Here is a 10719-nt window from a genome sequence, read left to right as displayed (position 1 = left end):
GCCATACAATACACAGTGTATAAATCTACTAACCTCATGAGGTTCACTCCATTGTTTTAGGCACGACTGTAAACATTGCATCCAAAGTTATTTCAGTACATTTCAGCTTGTGAAACTGTAATTTTTACACCTGTGAGGATTCTTTGTTTTGACACCAAGTAAAATCTTTACATTAAAACCACGGACTAAAAACAGCTGAAGAAAGATAAAAAGATCATGAACCCAACAGTGACTGCTGGTGTGTGTCACAGGCCTCACAGTCACCTTTTAAAGAAATCTATAATAGCTCATTTTACTGGCAAGTATGCTGTGACTCATGTGTAATTCTGGGGTACACTGACATTCGTAAGCACATTAGAAAGCATGTAGGGGGATTTAATCTGAAACGAACAAAGACGACCTGCACCAGTCGGCATTTATCGGAACGTAGTTAAACCACAAGCTGATCTGTCATTGTGATAACATCTGTGAGGTTTTAGCTCTTACGCTTGTTTCTGTGTGAACGTGTACTTATCTTAAGTCATCCGTTGTCTGTGTGTGTGTGTGACCACCCCTCAGCGATGGCTAGAGTTCAGTCTTCACTGATAGCATCAACACAGGCTGCAGACCTGCGGTGCAACACGCAGCATTATCGGTTCAATCTTCAAACACAATTTACTGCAAGCAGCTGGGCAACAATGACACCCACCACCCCAATCTAGGTCGCTTATAAGATTAAGAAAATTTTACACTTACGTAATTAAAAAAGTTCAATCAGTTAACGGCTTATGACACTTAGCATGAATTTTTTTCAGGCGAGATAAGGTTTATTTGTCATATATATATTGAAAGTCTACATAAAGGGACTGTGCTTACCAAGAAGAGGGTTTCAGATAATGAGGTGTATGTACAAATAATCTCTGTGAATCAAAAGCTCTTGCTTTCTAAACGACATTTTGTACCGTGATTCAATCAAAGTCCTCTAGCAGATTTCAGGAATATCAATCTGGAAATGAATAGAAGGTGTTCTCTATACGAAATATGGATAAAAATCAGTTACATTTTATTTAAAATGCCAAATCACAACAAGAGTTGCCTCAAGGTGTAACAGTGGAAAGGAAAAATTCCCTTTTAACAAGAAGAAACCTACAGCAGAACCAGGCTCAGGGAGTGAAGGGAAGCCAATACAGGAGAAATCTGCTCTCTCTTTCTAGTCCCTGTCAGGACTCTTGCTGCACCATTTTGGATTAAGTGAAGGCTTTTCAAGAGTTTTTAGGACTTCATGATAATAATGAATTACAGTAGTCCAGCCTAGAAGTAATAAATGCACAAACTAGTTTTTCAGCGTCACTCTGAGACAGGATATTTCTAATATTAAAGATAATTTTAGATATTGCACAAATGGAAGAAAGCAGTCTTACATATTTGTTTATTATGCGCATTGAAGGACATATCCTGGTCAAAAATGACTCCAAGTTTACCCACAGTGTTACTGGAGGCCAAGGTAATGCCATCCAGAGGAAGCATCTGGTTAGATACCATACTTCAGAGTACAGCAACTCTAGTTTGATCGGACATGTGCCCTGTGACTCGCTGGTAGTCTGAATATTCTCTGCAGCAGTAGAAACACAGGAAAAAGATTTCAATAAAGTCTCTTCATAACCATATGTTCATACAACTAAACTGGATTCTCACTGATGTTACATTGGTTTTTAGTGTTTAGCATGAATCCTTTTAATCAACATACACTCCCTAGACAGTTCATTAGTTATATGCTACTCCTACCACCTTTTGCTCTCAGAGTTTCTGTGATTTTTCCTGTCATATATTTAGGAAACTGCAGTAAACGTTTCTCAGACAATTTGGTCCGTGTTGACATCAGAGCATCACACAGCTGATCAGCTGCACATCCATGATGTGACTCATTTGTTCCATCACATCCCATGTTCAGGTAGGCTGTGGTGTTTAAAAGATGCTCAGTTAGTAGCCAAAGTGGGGCCCAAAGTGTGCCAAGAAAATATCCCCCACACTGTTACACCAGCAGCAGCCTGAGCCACTGATATCAGGCAGGATAGAGCCATGCTTACATGCTGCTTACACCAAATTCTGACCCTACCATCTGATTGTCACAGCAGAGACTGAGACTCATCAGACCAGGTAACAAATTTTCACTCATCTCTTTTGATTGAGAGATGCTCTTCTACGTACATTGGTAACGATGTAACGAGTGGTCCTTTGAGTTACTGTTGCTTTCCTATTAGTTGAAGCAATTTGACCATTTTGTTCTGACCTTCAGGATCTATTAAAGCATATTCTCCCACAAAACTGCTGCTCACTGAATATTTTATTTTTTCGGAGAATTCTCTGTAAACCCCAGAGACGGTTGTGTGGGAAAAAGCAGATCAGCAGTTTCTGAAACCCTCAGACCTGTCTGACACCAACAACCAGGCCACTTTCAAAGTTGTTAAAGTCAAGTTTTTTCTCCATTCTGATGCTCAGTTTGAACTTCAGCAAGCCATCTTACTTAAATGAACTGACTTGAAATTTGCTTAAACCAGCGGTTGAAATTTGCCTTTTATGCTCTTCTGCCGCTCCCCTTCAGGAAATCAAAATGTAAAGAGCAGGGGAGCAGGTCACATCACCCTAGTGACCCAGATAATGGAGAAGAAGCCTCTAACATGTTAATACTGTCAAAAGGTTTATTTGAATCAAAACCACCATCTTTCCATAATGGAACATAGGAAGAATCCAATTGCAGGACAAAAATTTTCTCCAAAATTCCAAATCTTTAACCCAAGACACAGATCAAGACATTAGCAGGTGATAATGTTAGAGCAAAGAGCTGACAAAAAAGTAAGGTAAAAAATCAGGTAAAAGGTCCATACACAGAATAATAACTGCAAAGATGAGATTACTGAATTGCAACTATAACAAGACAGACTAAGGAGATTAATGAGTAATGGGAAAAAGGTTTTGCACAAAAAGGGCAGGAAAGTGGACAAAAGGTAGACATTTTACATGTTGCAAATAAATTGCTTCTAAACAAATAGAGAGATGAATAAAAGATAAAAATAAAAATTGTGATACTGCCATGTGAACATGAGTAAACCCCCAGAACCACATGCAGGGTGGGCATCTGGCTGGCCATCCTTTGATATGGTTTCTTGGTTAGGGTTAGAGATCACTGTGGTCTCAAAAAAAGAGAAAAGAATAAAATGTTTACACTGCATGTCTTTAGGGACTGTATGTGTCTAATTTGAGCTAGAATGCCTTTGTTGCTGAATCTCCATGCATCTCATATGCATCATATCATTGTATGAAAAACTGCTTGGTAATAGAAAAAATATTTGTGTAAATATATTTTGTGGGCAGCTGCTTGTATGCGTTGCCTGATGCTTCTCCCCCAGACCATCACTGTAACCTGCATATAGCATGTTGCAGAAAGTGATGATTAAGGACTATTGGTGACAGTTATGAAACATTAGAGGTTTAATGGTGGAAACATTATGACTATGTATGTTGTAAAGACAATGCAAACACTTTGCAGAATGAGTGGTTTGTCTGACCTTGTTTTATCACACAATCAGAGTGGCGGTGAGCCCCTCAAACTTCCTGTTGCCTTATATTTGTTTTATATTTTTTTTTCCACTTTTCTTAGAACGGCTTTGAATATGCAGATGAGGACATGTGAGCATGTCAGACTTAAGCCGAGTGAAGCAGGACAATTCACTTCAGATAACATCTGAAACACCAGCATCATCAGGTCTACAGCGAAGTCAACATGAAGACTCTCAGCCTGACCGTGGGACTGCTGCTCGTGCTGTTCACTGTTTACTACTGCGACGCCTCACGTAAGTCTGTTAGTCTACTTCCTGCTTCACACTGGAGGGAATTTCTACTGTGAATGTGAAATTCTGCATTTTTCTGTATTTTAGTGATTAAAGCAAAAATGAAACTAATTATTATATCAGGGAAATGACAAATGATTGAAAGATTTTTATGTATCTATATTTTAAAAATTCCCCTCTTGCAGCGCTGTGGTGGTTGGATCCTCTACCAGGACTGTATTACGTATATTTGTGTGTGCATGTGTATACAATTATATTTATAAATATGAAGCTATGTATAAGCATATATACAAATTTTACAATTTTGGTTGGATGGTGAAGTTTCAAAAGGTTATTTAAATATCCAGCACCTAACTTTGCCCTCAAATATTGTGTGCTATTTAATATTACTGTCCAAGTGTAAAAAGGTATCATTAGCATAAGCTAAAATGCATTTAACCATTTTCTTTTAAAATCTTCTGTCACATAAAAATAATACAAAAAATATTTACATTTTAAATTATATTAAAAAGGAGAGTTTGTTAGCTGCAGTTTAATCTTTGTTCAAACACAAGTGCAACAGCTGGGCCATCAAACTCATTCATATTCATAAAGAACAATACTGATCTCAAGTTTCCCTGTAGCACCTAAAAAAATGTGTTATCGCGTATCAATCCAGGCGATTTACAGCCTGAGAAACAAAAATTCATCAGACAAACATTTGCACTTTCTGCTCTTCTGCATTCCATGCATCAACTGTCATTTAATATTTTAAATTACTATATATAATTTTACTTTACATGCTTACACACTAGTATCTGTGCAACAGAAAAAGCAGCAAACTGAATAAAAAAGCCTTACCCAGTTTAAAAACACTAGGACATAGAATATGAGCCTTCAAACTGTAAGTTTTGTTTAGATATAAATTGAAAAGAAGTTGCAACATAGAGTCGTAGCACTAAAACATACCCTGTGTTTGTCTCTTACAGCTTCTGGAATGGGTTTAGTGCCACCTGATCTTTGCTGTTTTAAATTCTTTGATAAAAGGATCCCAAAGGTGCACATCCTCTCCATCAGAAAAACTCACAGCAAATGTTTAACAGAAGCCTTTGTGTAAGTTTGTACTTCAACATCTCTGTGGTGCCCTCACTAATATTTGCAAAGCAATGTATTATCCTTCATTTCTATGAAGAATAAAATCTGTGATATGAGAACAAAATAATGACACGGATTTTTTTGCAGGATCAACACGCCCAGAGGCGATTACTGTGTGAGACAGAGTGATGACTGGGCAATGGAAGAGTTCGTCAAACGCCACAATTAAGACATGAAGAATCTACCATGACCCCAATGACCGGCAAATAGCGCTGGAGTTTTAGCTCTTTGTACTTTGCCTGCTTAAGTAGTCTTACTATTATTGAAGTGAGGATACTTTTATTTTGCATTTATCAGCTTAATTATCAGCATAAGTTTAGTAAAAAGTAGCATCTCTGAAAAGGGAATTTGAGTATTTGTTATTTGTTTGTCTCTCACTCACTTTGGCAGCAGAACTTTAAAGATTTAAAGATTGAAATTTAAAGGGATTTCACTCGGGTCGTTCCTGTTTAGTTAATGAATTCTCCCTGAATACTTGGTTTTTTTTTTTTTTGTAGTGCAGTGTTTCTGAGTCCTAACCAGGACAAAAAAGTAGCAGGCACAGAAATGTGCTAATTTATGTCACTTTGATTCCTGCCGACCTGAGAACAGAGACTATGTCAAGTCTTGTTAAACCAGATAATCCCTGCAAGAGCTTCATGTGACGACGATAGTCTTCAAGTTGAAGTGTGACAGTAACAATGAAGGAAAGTTCATCCATGATAACGCAAACAGTTATCCTGCTGCAATATGAATCGTTCTCCACAAAGATATAAATCACTGCTGGAGGACATCACTGAAGAATGGAGGGCTGCTTCTCCTCAGTCAGGGTGTAGCTAATTTAGATCAGTCCATCTTCTCACCACCATGTTTCACTGTAGCTTCGATCCACTGTGGTATCCATCCCTCGCCTGTTTCTCTCCTTACATATGCCCCTATTTTCCTGCCGCTAATATCTAACTGAGAGTTATCATTAAAAACAGTTTTAAATTATTTTGATGCCTTAGACGTTTACATGATTTCCACATTCAGATAAAAATAGTGCGCACATTAAATGCATTCTCAGAATTTGATATGTATATATACATATATATATATATCTATATGTATATATATATTTCTCCAGTCATTTTACCATTTACTTTCACCGTGCCATTGTTATGCAGATACAGTGTGTCGAAAGCATTTATATATCTCTGTATATTGTTTTTCTTTGTTCATTAAAGTTGCATTTCACAAAACTCATCGACTCTGTCTGACAGTGTATCAGTGTATCACATGATCAACTGTGCTTTTATGCCATGGGCTTCTCTTTGAATTCATCAGAATAGTGAATAAAATCAATAAAATATCCTACATAAACTTTAAAATATGCTCACTTTCCTTTAAAATACAACAAATTTTAAACTATAAAAATGCTGCTGAAAACATTCGAGTAAAAATTGTTTGTCATTTTAGGAAAACTTTATAACAACAATCACAAGGGTGCTGAATTTCTCGCCTTGCGCCGAAGTTCAGGTATGCTTGTTGTATTTATGTCGGTGCTTGTTAGTGGTGAGCGCTGCATATTCAGGCCTGTGGGACTCATCGAGACACTCTCAGACACTGAGCCATGGCTCTGTGCTACATACAGAGATTTCTGCACCTCTTGGTATTTAGTGACACTTTGTATATAGTTTATTTTATGGCAATGGCAATTTTATTTAGCTAGTACATTTCATCACAAGCCAACTCAATGTGCTTAACACAGAAGAACGTAAAAACCCATGTTGGTTTACAATGCCAAAGGCAGTGAAAACGGCAAAATACAATAAAACTGTTCTGTCGTGATGGGTCATTGGAGTCTAATCTCCAAATACATTAACTATCTCAATAAATCATGTTTAAATTCTTCCAAGTGATCTTTCCTTATGAAATATTTCTTAATGATAGAAAGCATAATCTTATTGCTGTGATTATCAAAACTAAGAATGATACCAATTCCTGACTTGTCGACTGTATCTTAGAGACAGAGATGATAAATATGAAAAAAATTGCCTCTGACTTCCTGTAACAGCAACTAGTATTTCCGTCTATTCTCTGATCAGTTCTAAAAGGTTTCGATACATCCAGCAGTTAATATAATCAGTTTAATCAGTTAATGTAATCAGGTGGCACATTAATGTTCAAGGAACTGACCTTCCAGCCCATTGTTCCTACAGTGGTGGTAGTTTCAATCATTATGCAAATGTACTGTTTATAAGGTTTGGGGAAACCTGCAGTCAGCTGAGACTGAAGAAGTCACTTGGATGAGTGACGAAACGTTTCTCCCACTGAAAACGCTACGTCCAGATGAACAGAATCAATTTTTGGCGGTTCTGTTTAGAAGTTGATAAGTTTGTGAACAGAGGTTAGATCATCAGAGGAATGTGATAAGTACCACTGTGTATTATCTGCATAAGAATGGTAGGCTATATTATGATTCTTTATGGCCATACTGAGTGGAAACATGTAAAGGTTAAATAGTAATGGACCCAGGACAGACCCCTGAGGAACCCCTTGTTGAATTTTCATTTGTGCAGATCAGAAACTGCTAGTTGAGACATAAAAACTTAAAAACCCTTTAGATATGAAGAGAGGCATCATTAAAAACCAGACCTGTCAAACCAGCTGTGTCATGAAGCCCTTGAATCAGAATGTCAGTGCCAAAAACAGCAGTGATATCAAGAAGGATTAAAATCTAAACTTTTAGTGAGTCATTATTGATCTTTAGGTCAGTGATGACATTAGAAAGAGTTGTTTCTGTGCTTAAGTGGTTCTGAAACCTGAATGGTACAGTCATAAAGACTGTGAGAAAAAAGGTATTTATTTTATTTGTCATAATACTGTTGTCAGATAGTTTACTGAGAAAAGATGATTATGTAATACTCATTACTAAACTCTAAATTTTGTCTTTTTAGTTTGCATTTCAGATTCTATTTTTACACCTGATAACACTGCATACAACCTCATAAAGCATAATGTTTAACTTGGTATTTAATATTGCACTGTAATATATCCTTACATGTTCTACTTGTAACTACAGTGCAACATAGAAATTATTAATTTAGAGAAGTAGTTTTATGTCATTTACCATGGCACGCTGTTTCATTACAACACAACGACTTCTGTTTGCCAACGTGTAACAATGATGCACAGTCAGGGTCTGCACTGAATTACATGATTTGTAGTATGAGTGGTGGGACTGCCACATAATAATGGCCCTCGACTGATTAACACATGAAGCTATATCATTGCATCCAGCCCGTGGGCCTTGGGTTTAACATGTGTGGCATACACCGAAATAGCCTTATCACCTTTCTAAGCTTTGATCTTCACTAGTTTAACTGAAAAAAACCCAGTGTCCTCAGATGCCTTCAGATGAATTCACTGCTTCTGATGAGTCATTTCTGTCTTCTTGATTTGTGTTAAGCTGTATTTCTTCAGTGTGAAGGACCTCAAGATGCTGTTCACACTTTCTACAGGAAAGTTTTTGTCTGCCACAGTTGTTGATATAATCTTGTTGAAGACAGCCAGAGCAGTTTTATTTTGTCACTGTGCTTATTTTTTTTTTAAATGAACTACAGTGTAAAGTGTGATTGATCTTACACCAAAAATAAGAAGCTTGTGACTGAGCGTCTTTACACTGAGTATACTGAAAGGTGGTAGTGGAAACAATTTAAATGGATTTAGCTTCAATGGGCAGGTTTTTCTGTATTTTCTGTCCTCTTAGTGGAAAAAGCCTTTGACTGTTGAAATGGTTTAATGTCCTTCCAAAAACTGCATGAAGAGGCCGAGCAAATGTCTGACTTTTTCCAACCCAGAAGCACTCTGGAGCACAAACCTTCACTGAGGCAGCTGTTCTTTAGAAACGTACTATAAGTTCATAGTGCAGTAAGATGTTCACTTTGTTTACACAAGCATTACGTAGAAGTACGTAATGATAATGGGTATAGCTTTATAAATAACTGGACATGAATAGTTTGAGATCAATAAATAATATTGTTCTACGACTTTAAAGCTATATCACATTTTGGGGTCAACTTGAAAGAAAGGCAGATGTGAAATATAAAAGTGAGGTCAGAGGTCAAATGTCACATGATATTCTAAATCTTGATATGGTACTTTCTAAATGTTCACAACACACAGCACATTTGTAATGATTGTAGTTTTTAAGTTAAGAATCTTGTTGTCAATTTTCTGACAAAATAAAGCGTTAAGTTGACCTTGAAGAGCTCAGTGGAAAGAAGCAAAATTTTAATGGATTGTTAACATGAGCTCTACTCTCCTCCTAAAGGTTTATCTGAATTACTGCAAAACCTTTCTTGCAGATTCCAATTAAAGTGACTAAAACTCACATTTCTTTCTCAATATTTTGGGTACTCATCAGGCAGGAGACCAAGAACCCCATAGTCAGTATGCAACAGTGGTGAAAGAAAAACAGCTTTTTTCTCACTTGTGTTTTTGAGTTTTAGCCCTTTGGCTCAGCACAGCACAGCATGTTACTACATGAAAATATGAAGGTGGTAGGAGAGAAATAAAAATAAGTAAATATTAGGCTAATAGTGCACAGCACAGGCCTGCAACAGAGGCAAAACAAAGATGAAACAATCAAGCGGTGACAGATGTGGCAAGCAGTGAGCTTGTTGTAAACAGACACCAAATATTTTCAGTCATCAACGAGACCTGAAACCCAGTCGCCGAAGTGACTGAAGAGGTAGCAAAACAAACATACGGAGGCCAAATTCTCATAAACTGTTCCCTTGAGGAGCGAAGAAAGCAGGTGAAACATTCCAGAGGAAACATTCCATAAGAATTTGCTGCCAGGTTGTTTTACTGGGAGGTTTGTTATTTATCTAAGACGTGTTGTGTTTGTGCAGCATTTTCAAAACTATCATAAAGTGTATTTAGGTTGGTGTCAGGAACACTGTGCCAGCTTGGAAGTCAAAAAAGCAGCGATAAAGGCTCAGTCTTCAAATACAGTCTCAGTATCTTTATCCTGCAAAATGTCCAGCAGGACTGAATTTTTCAGACATGACCAAACACAGTGTGTAGAAGTTCCTGCTGAGGCCTTGCAGTTCAAACAGAGGTGGAAGCTGATGATTCATTTGTGTTTTATGTGGTGAGAGTTTCACACGGTGCAGAATTTTACATTTCAGCAGGGTTACGCAGTACAGTTACACACTGATAATTTTTTGTATGATCCCAAATCACATCCTATTCTTCCTCAGTGATGTCTACAGCAAGTTTATTTTTCCACACCTGTGCTACAGCATGGATGCTTATTACATCCAACACATCAGTTTGATTCAAGGCACTATAAAAATGAGATATGGCTTTCTTGGCTGGGCCTGGGAGAAGTAACTGCTGATATCCTGCTTTTAATATTGAAAGCAGTTTTTTGGGGGGTTTTGAAGTCTGAGAACTGAATGTATCTAAAAAAGAAAGTGAAGTTGGGGATGTTTATTGTTTACCACAACGATGCCTGTAAGTCTGCTTCTTGTACTTTGTTAGTTCTTTGAATTTTCTGTCTTTCTCTTCATTCAAATGGAGAGTGAGACAGAGCGAGGACATAAAACAGGAGCCTTTAAACTGTATCCTTCAATAATAAATTGTATTTTTGTTGATGTTTGTAGCCTGATGAGCATTAGCCTTAATAATTTCTGATATGCTGGAAGTCCTTAGAAAAAGACACAATATTGAGTAATCCCTGTTTTTTTGTTGCAGCTAATTATGCAGAGACGTGCCCGGCTGGTGTTAC

General features: G+C 37.3%; 1 protein-coding gene across 1 annotated transcript; it reads left to right on the top strand.

Moving 5' to 3' along the window:
• The first annotated feature begins 3651 nt into the window (after window positions 1-3651).
• LOC109202764 (C-C motif chemokine 5) lies at window positions 3652-6181 on the top strand. The gene is made up of 3 exons (XM_019360837.2): window positions 3652-3830; window positions 4796-4919; window positions 5049-6181. Exons 1-3 carry the CDS (start codon window positions 3761-3763, stop codon window positions 5128-5130), a joined length of 276 nt encoding a protein of 91 aa, XP_019216382.1. The 5' UTR covers window positions 3652-3760; the 3' UTR covers window positions 5131-6181.
• The last annotated feature ends 4538 nt before the right edge of the window (window positions 6182-10719 follow it).

The sequence above is a fragment of the Oreochromis niloticus genome, linkage group LG7, assembly GCF_001858045.2.
Source record: "Oreochromis niloticus isolate F11D_XX linkage group LG7, O_niloticus_UMD_NMBU, whole genome shotgun sequence".
NCBI lineage: Eukaryota > Metazoa > Chordata > Actinopteri > Cichliformes > Cichlidae > Oreochromis > Oreochromis niloticus.
The sequence above is the reverse complement of the archived record's forward strand: the minus strand, read 5'-3'. Positions and strand labels throughout refer to the sequence as shown.